At 42.6% G+C, this 18,590-nt stretch overlaps 1 protein-coding gene across 1 annotated transcript; it reads right to left on the bottom strand.

The window, feature by feature from the left end:
• Positions 1-2,257: 2,257 nt before the first annotated feature.
• Positions 2,258-18,033, bottom strand: znf507 (zinc finger protein 507). Its single transcript, XM_072465468.1, has 6 exons — positions 15,954-18,033; positions 13,472-13,574; positions 13,274-13,382; positions 10,162-10,266; positions 8,828-8,962; positions 2,258-7,066 (listed from the first exon to the last, which is right to left on the bottom strand). The coding sequence occupies exons 1-6, from the start codon at positions 18,021-18,023 to the stop codon at positions 6,724-6,726; spliced, it is 2,865 nt and encodes a 954-aa protein (XP_072321569.1). The 5' UTR covers positions 18,024-18,033; the 3' UTR covers positions 2,258-6,723.
• Positions 18,034-18,590: the final 557 nt, after the last annotated feature.

Here is an 18,590-nt window from a genome sequence, read left to right as displayed (position 1 = left end):
AAAAATGAATGTTCTTGTTTTGGATGGTGCAGGTCACAGAGTTCAACCGAAGACGTTACAAGACAGAACGGAGCAGACGAATTATCTCTGCTGTTCAAAAAGGCAATATACAGGGCCACATTCTTAAACATATTCAGCATGGAGGGCCACATTCTTAAACATATTCAGCATGGAGGGCCACATTCTTAAACATATTCAGCATGGAGGGCCACATTCTTAAACATATTCAGCATGGAGGGCCACATTCTTAAATATATTCAGCATGGAGGGCCACATTCATGAACATATACAGCATGGAGGGCCACATTCTTAAACATATTCAGCATGGAGGGCCACATTCTTAAACATATTCAGCATGGAGGGCCACATTCTTAAACATATTCAGCATGGAGGGCCACATTCTTAAACATATTCAGCATGGAGGGCCACATTCATGAACATATACAGCATGGAGGGCCACATTCTTAAACATATTCAGCATGGAGGGCCACATTCTTAAACATATTCAGCATGGAGGGCCACATTCTTAAACATATTCAGCATGGAGGGCCACATTCTTAAACATATTCAGCATGGAGGGCCACATTCTTAAACATATTCAGCATGGAGGGCCACATTCTTAAACATATTCAGCATGGAGGGCCACATTCTTAAACATATACAGCATGGAGGGCCACATTCTTAAACATATTCAGCATGGAGGGCCACATTCATAAACATATTCAGCATGGAGTGCCACATTCTTAAACATATTCAGCATGGAGGGCCACATTCATGAACATATACAGCATGGAGGGCCACATTCTTAAACATATTCAGCATGGAGGGCCACATTCATAAACATATACAGCATGGAGGGCCACATTCATAAACATATTCAGCATGGAGTGCCACATTCTTAAACATATTCAGCATGGAGGGCCACATTCATGAACATATACAGCATGGAGGGCCACATTCTTAAACATATACAGCATGGAGGGCCACATTCTTAAACATATTCAGCATGGAGGGCCACATTCTTAAACATATTCAGCATGGAGGGCCACATTCATAAACATATTCAGCATGGAGGGCCACATTCTTAAACATATTCAGCATGGAGGGCCACATTCTTAAACATATTCAGCATGGAGGGCCACATTCTTAAACATATTCAGCATGGAGGGCCACATTCATAAACATATTCAGCATGGAGGGCCACATTCTTAAACATATTCAGCATGGAGGGCCACATTCATAAACATATTTAACATGGAGGGCCACATTCATAAACATATTTAACATGGAGGGCCACATTCATAAACATATTTAACATGGAGGGCCACAGATGATATGACAATGAAGTGAATCATTGGAATTGTTGCATTTGATGTATTTTTGATGAGCATTCACACCTTTAATAAGGCTTGGAACATTAATAGTAGATCTAAATCTCATTAAAAACAAAAAAAATTGTTGTTGGGGGCAATTTAGCAGGAAGCCTGAGGGCCAACACAAATGGGTCTGAGGGCCGCATTTGGCCCCCGGGTCATAGTTTGGACACCCCTGATGTAGGTGGAAGAATTCAGCTTTTATTTGATTTTTTCGTCGCAAATCTGCGACTAAACTGGTGACTAAACTAGTCAAACTACAATGACTATTTACCACAGAGACAATCTACCAAACTAAATCATAATTAGAAAAAAAAAGAAGAAAAATTGTCATATAAATGCAACAAAATTTAATTGATGGTTTCATTGAATGTTTTATTTGGATATCTTGTGTGTTTTGTTTGTTTGATCTGTGTTTTGTTTTTAACAGGATACCCATGAAAAAGAGAATTTTATAAATATATATATATATTTTTTTAAACGTCAAATTAAGAAAACATTGGGACAATAGATGAGTTATGGCCCAGTGGTTGCTGGGTAATAGGGTCATAGTGTGATGTCATCATTTACAAACGGGAAGTAAAATTATAAACCCAAAAAATTGTGCTTTTCTGGGCTAAAATATAATTTTTGCAGTATTTTAGTTTGAGGATTCCAAACTGTGACAGGCACTGTAACGACTCAAACAGAAATAATCCCATTGAACATTTGTCAGTTTTTATATTTTGTGATTAGGGAAATCACATTTTATCATCTGACCTGGACTGACCCCGCCCGCGACCACCTGGTTGGAGGGCGCGGCCTTATCGACGACGCCCCTTTTGGCACCCGGAAAGGGGAAACAAAACCATAATTTAAAAAAAATAGACAAAATTTAGTATTTATTCAGTCTTTATTACCAAAAATACAGTGACAAAGTGGATACATAATACTGCCTAACATGTTCTAACAATAAATAACCAAAGCGAACATGGCGGCGCCCTTTAAGGTCATTTTAACCCCGAATTACAAAAGCGAATCCGCGTGAAACCACACGTCCTCCCGAGTCGTTTGGTTTGAATACATTTAAGCCGCGTTCGCCGCCGTTTCCCTCAAAAAGATCCGCCCGTACAAAATATATATAGTCTACCACTGCATCCTAAAAAGAGTCAGCTTTAGCGTTCTACAAGTATTTACACGTTTTATTTTTAGCAACAGTACAAAGTTACCCATACCCTGGATCATGCAAATTAGAAAAAACAAACAAAAGGAGTACATTTTTGTTAAGTACGACTTAAAAAAATGCACATTCTGCGAGTCAAAAAAAAAAAAAAAATGCGAAAAATTTTGAAAAATCACAAAAAGCAACGTTTCGACCGAAGAAACTCGAGAACTTTGACATTTGTGCAAGTGCCGCTCTACGATTCAGCAGATTTCTCTACGAAAAGAAGTTACGAGTGAGAGTGAGTTTCGAACGGACGTTTTGGCAAGAACGGCGGAGTCCGAAACGATAACGGAAGGCACGCGAACCACAGACGACCCGAAGCTTTGAGCGCGTTTGAAAAAAATGTAACGGAATTAGAATCTGCCGCGCCAAAAATACTGACGAGACTGGAAATGTGATGAATATACTTGGATTTCCTTTAAATACATTCGGGAATCTGAAACGGTTTTGAAATGGTTTAAAGTAATAGCTTAAAAATATGATATTGCTCACTAGTGAAATTGAAATGTATTTGTCTTAAAATGTAGGATTATAGAATGAGCGTGTGGCATTGAATTTAGGTCTCGGCATAAAAAACGATTCTGAAATACTGGCGAAAAAACAACAAAATTAACATTCAATCGTCAAAACGTAACCCCGATTACTCCAATTCTACCGTATTTTCCGGACTATAAATCGCATCTTTTCTCATACTTGTACTTATACTCCGGAGGGACTTATATGTGATAGTCGTTATTTTCACACTTGCAACCGCATTTCATACTCCAGTGCGACTTATATATGTATTTTTCTTCTCTATTATGCATTTTTTGGCTGGTGCGACTTATACTCCAGCGCGACTTATACTCCAGAAAATACGGTAAATAGGTTTTTACACTTTTTCTATGCAAAACATACATCTTTATTAACTCTGGCTCAACTTTACCCATTGAAGACAAATTGTAAATACCAAATAAGTTCTGTGATCATCTTTTAGTGCGACGTTTCATTTCGAGGTACGCACTCCGACTCGATGTCAGCTCACGACTAACGGATTTCTCTGGGTTTTATCGGGGGGGGCACAGTGACGCGGGGGTCCGCTCAAGATGAGGGGGCACAGTGGGGGGCTGCTCGAGTCCGACCGCCTCGGCGCGTGTCGAAAAGAGATCCATCTCAAATCTGAAGTGACCGTCGCACGCGGGAAAGTGACGCGCTTCATTAAGGCTCTTATTTTTTAAAAGGTGAATCTTGTGTTTGAATGGCACGGTTCATTGGGCGAATCGTAAAGTGCTTTAATGAGGGTTGAGTTAGAACATCGTGGGAAAATTACTGGAGAATGGCGCAATCGGAAATAGGAAAAAAAAAAATTGCTATTAGATGAGTTTTTTGCCGACTCATTTTTTTAATTTTCAAAACGGACAATCGCTTAAAATTGAAGGAGACACTGTTTTTCGTACACGTTAAAGTCAAAGCAGCAGCACGTTTTGATCGTACAGAAGTAAATTAAGCGTTTACCACCAAAAAAAAAAGAGACCGTTGCGTGTTTTTTCCGCAAACTGGAAGCGAGAGTCAAACGCTGGGCTCTGATTGGCTGTGCTTGGGTGGTCCTCTATAGTTTCACTTTTGATGCCAGAAAAAAACTGTTTTAAAGCCGTTTCTAAGCGTGAAAATCAACGCACGTGAATATTAACAACGTACCAAAGGGTTCGTGAGAGCGAAAACCTAGATTCTTTAGCTTTAAACAATGATTTCTTTAGCTTTAAACAATGATTTCCTAATTCTGTTAAGCATTATTCTTGATTTCCGGATGCACAAGCAGATAATATGACACCGGAATCACAATTAATACACAAATTGCTTTAAATTTGCATCGTTTTTGCTACTTTCCCACAACGTTGTGCCGTATCGAACAGCGCCCGAAAATTCTCAGCATTTTATGTATTTTTTTCCTTCCTTTTGGGCGATTTCCGCACAGTCAGCACGAGTATCATCGACATTTCACCCTCATCGCATCACTTTGCTGCCATTGTCCATAAAAAGGGCAATTCATCAGCGTAAACGCGGGGCCTAAATTGATCAGAGTCCTCCGCGCCGTTACATAGTGCTGAGTTTGGTTTTTCATATCAGAACTGCAGCACGCCGCTTTAACTTGTGCGGATTTTTAAGTGTTTATAATTTTTTTTTTACAAACCGCTTTTAGCATATTGTGAAAAATACAGTAAAAAAACAGACTACATTTAAAAGGCAATAAAAACGTAATATGCACGTGACACCAATGGAGGACACAAAGCTTACGGACTTGAAAATACTCCGTAAAAGCACCGCCGCGACCGACACAAGCTAGCATTTCGTTATCACGTATCCAGGCACCGTTCAATACTTACAAATGGCAGTATTTACCGTATTTTCCAGACTATAAGTTGCACCTTTTTTCATAGTTTTCAATATACTTACACTCTGGAACGACTTATATGTAATATTATTTGTTATTTTCACATTTGAAACTGCATTTCATACTCCAGTGCAACTTATGTTTTTTTTTCTTCTCTATTATGCATTTTTTGGCTGGTGCGACTTATACTCCAGTGCGACTTATACTCCAAAAAATATGGTTCTTCCCTTTTAAAAGCGTTCCTAAAAGCCTGCTTCCACCAATGACACTTTTTTCAACAAAAATCGACAATAAAACATAATTCTAACTTGAATAACTGCTTTAAACTTGGCATAAAAAGAACCGAACATGCAATAAAGTTGAAATTAAAAATGGATAAATAGTGGATTTGGAGCTGCTGTGAGGTACGCGTCACCGCCGAGAAACGAGGGTTAGAGTTAATGAAGTATATTACAAATAAAAGAGCTGCCTTGGGTCACGCTGTGGGTTAAGAGGAAAAACTGCACCAAATAAAAAGATGAGAGGTATTTGGCCAGTAAAGTAGTGTCCCAGTAAATAAAAACAACTTGGGAGGAAAAACAACTTGGCATCGTCCCGTAAGTGATAATGTACATTTTTAGGTAGCATTAATAAGGGCTATATGTCAACAACTTTGAACCCGTTTTGTGTTTGTATTTTTAAATCGGGAAAGACATTTTATTTCAATGTAATTTAAGTTTTTTTCTGTTATATTCTGATGCTTTTTGCGTTCGGCCTCGTGATAATGTCACGATACTGCGATCGATATACCGCTTGCAATACTCATACTCACTAATCATAATCATCGAGACTGTGAAAATATCAAATGTTTTGCACGAGGAAGCCACAAAATTAAATTACAATACACCAAAATCGACGATTGCAATATTTCAATACAACAGCCCGCGATATTGATACCATCACGATACGGTCGCCATATATTGCATTTTGCCCATTAAGGGACAAATAAAAGGTTCTCTTTAGTTATTTTTGACATTTTAAATTGCAATATAGATCAGGTATTGGAGAGCTGCGTGTCACGTGGCGAGTTTAACGAGCGATGCTGCCGAGAGAATACAGCTTAAAACGTACAAAGAACAGTGGAGAAAAGGTGAATTTGGCGCTTTGATTGAAGGAGAATGAGGAGAACTCGAGAAACACTCTTCTCAGCTTGCGCAATATGTGGCAAAATGATTTTAAGCCTCGGTCAGAGAAGAAAGAGCACGTGCGACGCTCTGGTTCTTCATTTGACATATATATATATATATATATATATATATATATACGTTTTTAATTCAACCGTTACGTCTTTTTCAACATTCATCCTCGTTTTCACCTTCGTTTTGGTAATTACACACGACCCAATTTGGCCGGTGCATAATAAACAACACATTTTTCAATTCATAAGAGTTGAGAGCGACCGATTTAACATATAGCCCCTTTAATGACACATGATTCCACTCGTAAAAAGATAAAATGTTGAATGTTTTCGGGCCTTTTCGCACATTCCTCCAGTCGGGACCATTTCGCTCGACTCCTCTTCAGTCGGCGTGGGATTTCCTTGGGTATTTTTCATGACTATTACCGTCTGAAATGACAACGGCGCCAGGACCGACCCGGAGAACGTCTTCTCGGCGGCTTGAACCATCCGTGAAATGGCCACGCCGTGCTGTCCGCCGCCGCCGCCCTGAGGTAAGGGCACGTTTGACGTTTCGGGCGGTGTAAAGGGATAAAGCGCTGGCGGTGGGGGGGCGGGGTCACTCTGCTATCTGGAGGCTTCCGTGCTGCTGCTGGTCTTTGTTGAGGATGATGCTGATGAGATCGCCCTCGTGCTCCTTCATGTGCTCCATCAGACGCTCTTTGTTGGTGGACTCGAAGCCGCAGATGCAGCAGCAGAACAGCAGGAGGCAGTATTCCGTGGCTTGGGGCTGCTGCTGGTCGTCGCCCGGCGGGACGGGGGAGTCGGGCGCTCCCTGGGACTGGTCGGCGGGGGCGTCGGAGGGGTCTGTCGTGGGAGAATGGGACGGGGGTTGTTCCGCTGGGCCCCTTCCCGGTCGGTCTGGTGCGGATTCCTGCGCGGGTGACGACTTCTGCGGAGCGCTGTGAAGTCATAAAGACAGAAGAAACTGATTAATATAAGGTTGAATTATACTTATACTGTCATTCTGCAATATACTTCTACAAATCCAAGAGATGAAGGGGTTGCGAGATGATCACAAGACAGACCGTATTTTCCGCACTATAAGTCACACCTTTTTTTATAGTTTTGCATAGTTTTAGGGGTGCGACTTATACCTATATTCATAGTTATATACTTATACTCTGGAGCGACTTATATGTGACATTATTTGTTATTTTCACACTGCAACAGCATTTCATACTCCAGTGCGACTTATATATGTATTTTTCTTCTCTATTATGCATTTTTGGGCTGGTGCGACTTATACTCCGGAAAATACGGTATACAGTTGAATTATATCGTCATTCTTCAATACACTTCAACAATTCCAAGAGATGGGGGGGTTGGGAGCGACTTATGTGATATTATTCGTTATTTTAACACTGGCAACATTTCACATGACAACCTCAAGAGGGCGCAGTAGGCTCTATATACCGGTAGGCTCGACCCTACATCTGTCCATTGCACCGGGAATACAAATAAAATTGACCACAGATATTGCACAAAAACATCATAAAGCATAAAAACATAAGCCAAATGGATTTGTTGAAAGGTGGATGTGCATTTATTCAATACGAAGATGCAACAGTGGAACAAATCTATGTTGGAAATGTCACGGCTCCTTTGCCCTTTTGTCTCCTTTATGGAAGAATATGGAAGTAATGATGTTCCACAAATAGCTTGAGAATAAGATGATTTATCTGAAGAGAAATTCCCATAATGCAAGTGATAGAAAACTCTGGAACTCTCTGGATTATAACTTAAAAGCATCAACTAATGTCTGTATCTTAAAGAGACAGTTAACGCAGTAAGATTCAAATCATATAAATTAAATACAAAAAAAAAAAAAAAATTAATCTGTTAAGTCTGACATGTTGTAAATCTAAAACGGTGTATGCAAAATGTAGAAGAAGTGGTTTTGTGTGTGAAATTTCCGGATTGTAAGTCGCACTTTTAAAAATAGTTTTGGCCGGGGTGCGACTTATACTCCAGAGCGACAAGTGATATTCGTTAGTTTCACATTGGCAACCACAAGAGGGCGCTCTAGGCTCTAAGCGACGCAGAAGAAGAATCTGCACTTCCTCTACCTCTGGAGTTTGTGGAGTTGTTTAGATGTGACACAGAGGAAGAAGAATTCAGTGGATTTAGTGATTTGGGGTAAAACTGATGCTTTGGTAAACTTGTTAGCATGTTCTTTATGCTATAGTTATCTGAATAACTGTTCATATGTTACGTTAACATACCAGACACTTACCACAGTTCTGTCTGTGCCTCATGTAGCTGAAGGTGTTAGCGTTAGCATACGTACACCTATTCACCATGTTCTCTCATCTGTTATTATTTTAAACTGCATTTCAAGATGAAATGTCTGTTCTTTGTCTTGGATTTTATTAAATAAATTTCCCCCAAAAATGCGACTTATACTCCAGCGCGACTTATATTAGGTTTTTTCTTCTCTATTATGCATTTTTTCGGGTTGGTGCGACTTATACTCAGGAAAATACGGTAACACACAATTGAAATAAAGAATTAACAAATAAAATGTACATTCTGTGTAGACTAAACACAGAATGTACATACAGTTGAACCTTAACCCTCGCTAATGCCAGCTTCCTCCCTTTGCTCCCTTTTCCCACATGGACCCTCCCTCTCTCGCCGCCCCTCCGCTGATCCGAGCTTACCGGCTGCTTTGGGAGATGGCCTCGTTGATGGCTTTGTTCACTTGCTCGTAGTTGTAGTTCTGGTCCCCGGCGTGCTTCCACATGTGGGACTTGAGCGACGGGGGGTGGCTGCACACGTAGCCACACAGCGAGCACCTGGGAATACCCACAAGACACTTAAGAGAGGCTAACGGAGGAGGGTGGAGGTGGAGGGTGGAGACGGAGAGGCCGAGTGAAGGTGGATCAAACTGTGGGTTTGATTTAATATGCGCGCCGGAGTTCCGCTAATCCCCAACTTACTTTCTATCAAGAGGAATCATCCGGACTGTGAGCGCCGTCGGGGAGACAGAAGCTTAAGAGGAGGACGCAGACACGGGAGGGGGAGAAAAGAGACTTACAGCTCGGCGCCCAAGCCATTTGTCAGATTTAAAGTGACTACGGAGAACAGGCTGAGAATGGCGCCGCGACAAATGGCGAACGGCAGAACAGGAAGTCCAGCAGGTCAGGTACATGGCAGACAGCGTCAATTCAAATAAATTGACTGCGTCGCTAGGGGAGGTAATGAATGTGAGGGACTGCTTTTTTATACAAATGTACTGTGTTATCAAGAGTAGAGCTAAAGTTCACACCAAACAGAGAAAACCATACGTCTGCTTTGCTGGTGTATGCACTGGATACACAGACACACAGACACACACGCACACACAATCACACACACAAACAGACACAAACAGACACACACAGACACACACAGACACACGCAGACACACGCAGACACACGCAGACACACACACACACAGACAGACACACAGACACACAAACAGACACACAAACAGACACACACACAAACAGACACAAACAGACACACACACACACAGACAGACACACAGACACAAACAGACACACACGCACACACACACACAAACAGACACAAACAGACACACACACACACACTTAGATTTGTTATATTTATGTGTGGTGTATTGCAGTTGGACAAACAATTACTACTGTTCCACTTGGCAAATTATTTATACTTTAAATAATCAGGCCAGGTAAACAAACAGAATTCTAATATTTTGAACAGATTCACTTGAATGATTCGGTCCTAAATTGGAAGGAGAGTCAGTTCTACGCACGTACAGCACTACATTTGTCAGACAAAAGGACAGTAATTGCTGACGATGAAGCGGCTGTAACAGCAGGCAGCGGTGTAAGTATAAGGTTAGACATCATTCACACAATACTTAACTAAAAGTGTGTTGATCTGATCCGACACAGTGATGCATTATGGGATAGATTACACCTACATGAGAGAATGAAGCCCCCTGCAGCAGCTTTAGTGCTGAAGTGCTCACCTGTACTGCTCCAGCAGCTGCACGGCCTGGTGCTCCTGTGGGTGCCTCCTCATGTGGCTCTTCAGACTGTTCATGTTGGTGGTGGCAAAATCACAGCTGCAGCAGCTGCAACACAAGCACACGAGACATGAGCAGAGTAAGAGGAGGAGTTTGTCTTTTAACTTTAAGGCTGTCATTCACATTCAAATGTTCTGATGTCATGTAAAATAGTTATGAAACAGTTTACAAAGGCACTATTTTGTCAGTGTTTCAGACAGAAAAGTAAAAGCCAAAAAAGCAACTATTCTTCAGAGTCATGACAACCAATGTCAACAATCATCAACCTCCTCATCAGTCGAATTGAATGGTTCAAATGAGTTAAAAAGATACAAACTAAACCCAACATTATCCTTTCACACTTGCTTCATCCTTTTTATGCCATTATTAGCAAAAAACGCCATGAAATCGTGTAAATTACAACGTGACAAAGTTCCCAGAGACGGCGCTGAACATGAGGTGATGTTCAAACGTTGCTGGGGAAACTACAAAGTCCCCGCTCCGTCTGTGTCGAGTGCAGATCCATGTTTCTCATGTCGGCGGGCGCTCTGCCACACACGGCAGTTCAGGGCTTCGCTCTGATGCAACCTGCCTGAAGACGCTCACAACAAAGGCAAGACCATGCAACATTTAAACCTTAAAACAGAGCGGCGCCGCGTGTGATCACTCTTTCATTTGGGGAACGCCGCCGTGGCACTTCGGTTCGTGTAGAGTTTGACAGTAACATTATTTCTTTTCACTACAGTATATTTCAGGGGACAACTTGACTGAACGCTGCTTCCTTTGGATTGGTTACAAGACGAGTTGAGGAGGACATCTGGCATAAAAACCTGCCAAATCAGAGTGCGCACAGCGAGCGGTTTTAACCTTCCAAAAGAGAAAATGCGAGAAAAATCGATAAAAACTAGGACAAATGTGAGGAACGTGTGATTAACCGTCTTCCCAAACCATCATCGAGCTGCGCCACAGGCCGAACACAGTGTGGCATGAAATGAGGTGCGTCTGATCCGTGACAATGCACTGCCATCTAGTGGAGGGCGAGGGAAATACAGGCACAGGAGGAAATAATTCAGACAAGGAACGATTTATGGTGAACAAGTCTGGACGATTTCCTTAGTGGGACGGAGAGAAGTCAACCAAACCGACACGTGGATCTGAATTATGACTTCTTTTCAATCTAACACAATGTAGATGGTAGAAGAAAGAATGAAACACTAAAACAAGTTCACTTTGGAGGTTTGATCTCTTCTTCGGCCCGTCTCAAAATAGACAGGATGACTTTTAAAAAGGCTTTGAGCAGAAAAAGTCAAAAATAATGAGGACAACCTGCTCAAAGAAGACGTCGTTTAACCAAAACGATGTGGCGATTGCAATGATCGATACGAAAGTTCACGACCAAAAGAAAGTGGTGGAAAGTCAAAAGTGGTGGAAAGTCTACTTAAGTCAACAGTGTTGGTATCTGTACTTAGACCATTTGAATTATGGATACTTTTTGATTTCACTACATTTGAGGGAAGGTGTCTGTACTTTCAACGTATTTATTTGCTACCGCAACAACAACAATTAAAGAAGAAGGAAAGCAACTACTACAACAACGACAACTACAGAATAATAAAGTATAAAAGAAGGAAGAAAAATAAAATAAAAACAAGAAAAAGAAGAACAAAATAAAAATGAAAATTCAATTCAATTTATTTTTGTAACGCCTGAAATCACAGTTGAAATGGGGCTTTGAACTAGAGCATGGAGCAGAGGAGGTCACGGCAGGTCATTGGGCTGAACAGATCAGACTACACTGAGCAGCAGAGGAACACGCCCAGGCTCAAGAGATCCTCCTAAACCACATACTACTGCCACTTCAACCCTGCATCATTTAAAAAACAACAACAACAACAAATAAAACAAACAGTTACATGACATGGATCGTCTTTCTCTACTATATTTCCACACATTTCTAGGGACATCAAACCATCAAATTTTAGCTTTTCGGTTATTGTAAGAAAAACATCAGGATTACAGAGACTGTGGCAACACAACAGGACATTCTTCAGTATTCTTTCATTCCCGCGCTCTGACACGTTACAATTCCTGAGGTTTGTGAGCGGTTTTACACAATTTGAACTTTCTGAAGGACACAATAAAGTATAATGCGTCACAAAAAGACAGATTGTAAAAAGTTATATACGTTTAGGTCAATTTTTGGGCTGTGCATTGAACAAAAAATACTTGATTTTGCTTCTAAAACTGTCACTGATTACTATCTTTTGGTTCTTACGATTAAATTGTGACTTGAATAAACACGATTATCAATTAACCTGATCATCTCGACATCCCTGCATATCACTGGTAACATTCCGTGATAGTTTGACCCACAAACAAAACACCAAAGCCATCGCGGGTCAACTCATAAATTACTACTTCGCGTCAACAAGCTGAATAATATATGAAGGACATGAATTTGAATTAGTCATCGTATTTATGTAGTTCTTATCACTTTGTTTAATAATTTACACGCTGTAATTCTCAGGCCACACGACCCCGCGGACTGTAAACAGAAACGCAACAGGGAAGCTGGTGTTGAAACCACGTCAGACTGAACCCACGGACATTTAATTACCGTATTTTCCGGACTATAAGTCGCACCTTTTTTCATTATTTGGCCCGGGTGCAACTTATACTTATATTTATACACTTGCACTTATACTCCGGAGCGACTTATATGTGATATTATTTGTTATTTTGCAACTTGGAAAATGTTTTTTTTTCTGGCTGGTGCGACTTATAGTCCGGAAAATACGGTATATATCTTTTTAGATGAGATACATTAGATAATTTCCTAGTGTGATGTCATCAATTACAAACAGGAAGTGAAATTATAAACCTAAAAAATGTACTATTCTGTGATATTTTTTTTTACATATATATTGACCCCCAAAAACAATTGTTCCATCTATAATTTATTGTCTATAATTTACTGTCATTTATTATCCATCGCTACTTGCTACTTGTGTTGGCCTCTAAGTGTTTGATTTGTACTTTCGTCACATTTACTCAGCCTTTCTGACCGCTCGCTCACCGATAGGGCCGGTCAGAGTTGTGTATCCGCCGGTGGTTCCTCACGCCCAGGTAGGTGGCGCTGGTGTACTCGCACTCGTCGCACTTGTACACTTTCTGGCCGTTGGGTTCTGCTTCGAAGGAGAGAGAAAACGCATCGCACCTTGAGATCACTGGTCACTGCGGCGCGTGAAAAGAGCGATGCAAATTCCCAACTCACCGCCGTCCGTAACGCGATACGCCTCTTCCCCTTTGGTCGCCTTGTCCGTCACCGATGCCTCGTCTGCGCTGTGGAATTCCCTGTCGTGGGTTCTCAGTTGACACTAAAGCGGACGAGAAAAAGAAACGTGTAATGAATAAAACATCGGAACAACTTTGCACCTTTTGGTTTATATAAAGACACACAAAGGCCAAAACATGTTGTACAAAAGTAATTACCATATTCTCCGAACTATAGGTCTTTTTACAGTTTTTGTCTGGGTGCGACTTATACTCCAGAGCAACTTATGTGTGATATTATTCATTATTTTCACATGACAACCACAAGAGGGCGCTCTAGGCTCTAAGCGACACAGAAGAAGAATCTGCACTTCCTCTACCTCTGGAGTTTGTGGAGTTGTTTAGAAGTGACACAGAGGAAGAAGAATTCAGTGGATTTAGTGATTTGGGGTAAAACTGATGCTTTGGTAAACTTGTTAGCATGTTCTTTATGCTATAGTTATCTGAATAACTGTTCATATGTTACGTTAACATACCAGACACTTACCACAGTTCTGTCTGTGCCTCATGTAGCTGAAGGTGTTAGCGTTAGCATACGTACACCTATTCACCATGTTCTCTCATCTGTTATTATTTTAAATTGCATTTACAGATGAAATGTCTGTTCTTGGTCTATTTCCCCAGAAATGCGACTTTATACTCCAGTGCGACTTATGTTTTATTCTTCTCTGTTATGCATTTTTTGGCTGGTGCCACTTATAGTCTGGAAAATACAGTAAAGGAAGAAGAAGCGTGTTAAGCTCTTGGCATTGCAGAGCTTGTACTTTGTATTGTTTGTTGGCAGGTCCGTCTCCAGGAAGTAAGTGAGAAGCTAAATATTCGCCCTCGGGTGATTCTTTATTGCATTTTCGATTCGTGCACGAATTACACTTACGGACGCAGAAAACGTTTGCGCATTCGGACTGCCGATTATAATTTACGGACATGGCAGATCTAATTAATAAAGCGCGTCTGTTGCATTGCTAATGGGTTGTACCGGTAATGTTTGGAATGCGTTTCGAAGTTTAAAATATGCGCAGTAGAAGACGACTTGCAGAACAGAAAGCTACAGTTACAGACAGACAGGACCAGCCTCTTAAACTCTGACACACTTGTGAGATTGTGAAGCCTCACGCACACAAACACGCTCAGAGAACACATAAACAGTGTCCGTATGCGGGGCCGTGACTAAGCGCCGTCTGCGCCCTCCGGCCAGCGCGGATTGGTCGCGTCAACGGCCGACATATGGAAGCCAGCGAGTCGAGGCTCGCCGGTCGCCCTCGGGAACCACAATCTAAACATTATCCGTCACCGGCTGAAAACAAATGGGTCCAGATTGAGAGCGAGGCGTTATGTGCATGAGGCGGTGCACGAGAAGTGAACTGCGCAGTAGTATCTGGGTCAGTGGTTCTCAAACCCTCCACACCAAAAGATACTTAGAAAATCTGGATCTAAACGATGGCTCAACGAGGTCTAAAAATGGACTAGATCATGAACTTACACTAAAGAAAAAAATTATTGGAAAAAATGTATTATCATTACAATTTCTGGGTTTAAAAAGGGGCATGACAGGTTTTTACGATTTTTCAAATTTTTCAAAGTTATAGTTTTACACCAACCGAATGTTTTATATCAGTAGCAAAATGACAGGAAGTGACATCACACTGGGACCCTCATTCCAGTCAAATTGTATGCATCATTTACACAAAGAATTTTTTTTTGACCCATTAACATTCATTTGTTTTGTTAATTTGTATTTGTCAAATATAAAACATTGAGATTAAAAAGGTTTTGCCCAGTGTTTGCTGAGTATTTCCTAGTGTGATGTCGTCATTTAAAAACAGGAAGAGAAATTATAAACCTAAAAAAATTGCTATTCTGGGGGGAAAAAAATGTTTGTTGTAAAATTCTAAAAATATTTATCTTAACTGCATGTTAGCTCAACGAGTCGCCCGACCTGTCATAGGCACTTTAAGATGACATCACAATATTCCATCGCTCAATAACTCATAATAAATAATATTCAAAATTTATGAATTCACTTTTAGACTCTACTTATGAACATACAATACAATAAATTATTATTTTGCTGATCGATTCATTTTTTTCATGTGAAAAGCCCCTCACTACATTTTACTAAATTATACCCAGATAAATCGTAGTGAAGCTGCTTGAGGACAGAACGACAGAGTATATAAACTAAAAAGTGACATCCTGACAAAAGAGTATTTTTAACAAAAACACAAAATGAACACATTTTGCCGTGTTATTTTAACGCAATTTCATCTCTACCTGAATCATAAAAACTCTCCTCTCAGCTCATGTTTTGGATCTCGATTACGATAAATGAGATAACATGTTGCATCCGTACAATCAAAACATTAAAACTCAAATATGACGTGTATTCTGGAATCTGAAACCACCGATATACTGTCTGCACTCACCTTGTAGTGAAAGGACTCCGGGCACTGCTTGCACTGGTACATCTTGGTCTTGCAGTGGTTGATCATGTGACTCTCGAGGTCTTTACTGTCTGTGGCAATGTGCTCGCAGATGGGACACTGGTACGGCCGCCTCTGCTTGTGAACCCTCAGGTGCTGCTTGATGTAGCCCTTGTTGCCGCTGGTGTACTGACACAGCTTGCACCGGTACGGCCGGTCGCTGCCCTGGATGTAGTCCACCAGGCCGCTGTCCGGGGACGCCGCTGCCGACCCCTCCGCGTGGCCCGCCGCTGCCGACCCCTCCGCGTGGCCCGCCGCTCCGGTCCCCGCCTCGGCGCCGCCCGCCGCTCCGTTCTGGACCTGCGCGTTGTCCTGCAGCTCTTTCAGGATGTCGTCGTCGGACGCGTTCTGGTCCGATCGCTCCCTCAGTCGCTCGATGACGGTGAGGAGCGACAGGCTGATGCCCGCCGCCTTAATGCCGGGGACCTCTTCGTCCCCCTCGCCGAGCGCCCCCAAACTTTGCTCTAGTCTCGTTATGACCGCTCCCGTTTTCCCGTCGGCCGCCTTCTCCGCCGGTTTCGACTCGGACGTTCGCATGGGCATGGCGACGAGGACCTCGGCCGCCAGCGAATGTAGGCGCAAAGACTCCGAGTGCGTTCTCGTTCGGCCGGTGGGTGGTACATTCTCGTCCCTCGGCAGGTCGGCTCCCGTAGACGCAGTACTTTCGGCTATAGAACTTTCAACGACGGCGCCAGTGTCGTCATATTCGTCCTTCACTTTGACGGCTTCGGGTTTGCAGAGTACGCTCTTGTCGCCGTTGTCATCTGGGCTCAGGAGAAGAGGGTTCGTGGTCAAAACTTCGGCGCCGGCGGAAGGCAACCGCTCTACGATCACGTTGATGTGTCCGGCGCTGTTCGGACTACTGTTGATGATCTTCTGGGCGGAGGAAAGGAGGCTGTCCGAAGCGTTGTCGTGACTCTCCGCATCCGTCGTCGCTTGCACCTCCACCACGGGGCCGTCGGCGACCACGTCTTTCATTGGATATACGTTTTCCTCCTCCATTTCCTGCTCCAGTTTCACAATCTTGGCCTCCGTCTGAGTAGACACGTCCGGTTTACTCTCCACCGCTAACGGCAGGCAGAACTGCAGCTTCAGCCCTCCGGATTGGACATTTTGCGCGCTTTTATCTTGAAGGACGGGGGAGAGGAGGACCACTTCCTCCCTGGCCGCAGAAATGTTGGCTGTAACCGGAGCGATTTGCGCTTCCCTCTTGGCTCCGGCGCCTTCCTCGTCCTCAAAGATCGGGTAAGTGCAGTCCACCAGCCCGGCGTGCTTCCACGCGTGCGTCTTGAGCATCCTCTGCTGGCTGCAAACGTAACTGCAGATGAGGCAGCGGTAAAGGCCGTACTCCTCGTAACTGTACCACTTTTTTTGCGCGAGCTTATCGGAATCTTCGCTCTTGAGGGCGCCGGCGGCGTTGTTGTTGTCGAGGTGCAGCTTGACGTGCGCCTCCAGCTGGTCTTGGTCGCGCGAGGTGAAGCGACATTCCGAACACATGAGGATGAGGTCGCTGTGGTTCTCGTCGTGCTGCTTGAGGTGTTCTCGCAGCAGGTTGAGCGTCGGCGAGAGATAGGGGCAGAGGCTGCACTGATAGCACGTCACCGTCCGCCTGAGCTCGGCGGGGTTATCTGAGATCTCCATCACGGCGGCGGCAATGTCGTTGTTGTTGCCGTCACCCGATGCCGACACGCAAACATCTCCGTCGCCACTGCCGACATTCGCAAAGCTTTCGTTGTCCTTGCAGGTTTTTCGGGTTTTCCTGTAACCGGAGCCGGCCGGGACCCTGGCGGAGGCCTCGCAGAGCAGGCGTTTCTGTCCGGCGAGAGTGCGGAAACGCTGGGGACGCTTCTCCACGATTTTGCTGAGCTTCTGGATGACCTGGATGAGGGAGTCGGCGGCTTGTTTTTGTTGAAAGCTCGGGTCGGGGGGCGTTTGGAAGGTCTGGGGTTGGGGTCCCAGAGTCGAGGGGGCGGCGGAGCCGACGAGGACAGCTGTGTCACTGACCTCCTCCATCACCTAAAGCAGGAAAAGACAAGTTAAAGCAAAGAATAAAAAGGTGTAGGATGGAAGTTTCAACAAACAAATTTGACTTATATTCATCATTGACCTACACAAATAATAAAAACACTCTTGTTTTCCATTAGTGTTTTAACAAGATTAGAATTTCTAACTTGATACTACAGAAAATACTTGATTTTGATACAATAGTAACACAATATTTCTCTAATATCACCATGTGGTCTTAAACCAGTTTTTGACCATTGAGGAAAAAGTCCAATACCGTCCTTTTTAAGTCATACTACAGTATGAATATAGTTTTGATGCTCGTTTTAGTATTAAGTAGTATCAGTTTGTTTTTGACAACCCTGTATATAACGTTCATCATTTTAATTATGGGCTAAATCAAATAAAGTTAAAGTAATTAAAGTAAAAGTAATTAATCTAGTTCTGAACCACAACCATAAGTGCAGTGGTTTCCCATTTTCACTTAAAACAACAAAAATGCAAAGAAGTAAACTGATAAATTACATTATAAATACAGTCATAAATTACAACAGCAGCAATAAATGTTCATTGTAT

The sequence above is a fragment of the Eucyclogobius newberryi genome, unplaced genomic scaffold (assembly GCF_026437365.1).
Source record: "Eucyclogobius newberryi isolate DKJ021-1_F unplaced genomic scaffold, fEucNew1.0.hap1 SCAF_5, whole genome shotgun sequence".
Taxonomy (NCBI): domain Eukaryota; kingdom Metazoa; phylum Chordata; class Actinopteri; order Gobiiformes; family Gobiidae; genus Eucyclogobius; species Eucyclogobius newberryi.
The sequence above is the reverse complement of the archived record's forward strand: the minus strand, read 5'-3'. Positions and strand labels throughout refer to the sequence as shown.

Coding starts and splice junctions, on each gene's coding strand:
- znf507 (XM_072465468.1), bottom strand. CDS start 18,023: ATGGAGGAGGTCAGTGACACAGCTGTCCTCGTCGGCTCCGCCGCCCCC. Junction 13,575..15,953: donor CGGAGTCCTTTCACTACAAG/GTGAGTGCAGAC, acceptor CGTCCGCTTTAG/TGTCAACTGAGAACCCACGA. Junction 13,383..13,471: donor GTATCGCGTTACGGACGGCG/GTGAGTTGGGAA, acceptor CCTTCGAAGCAG/AACCCAACGGCCAGAAAGTG.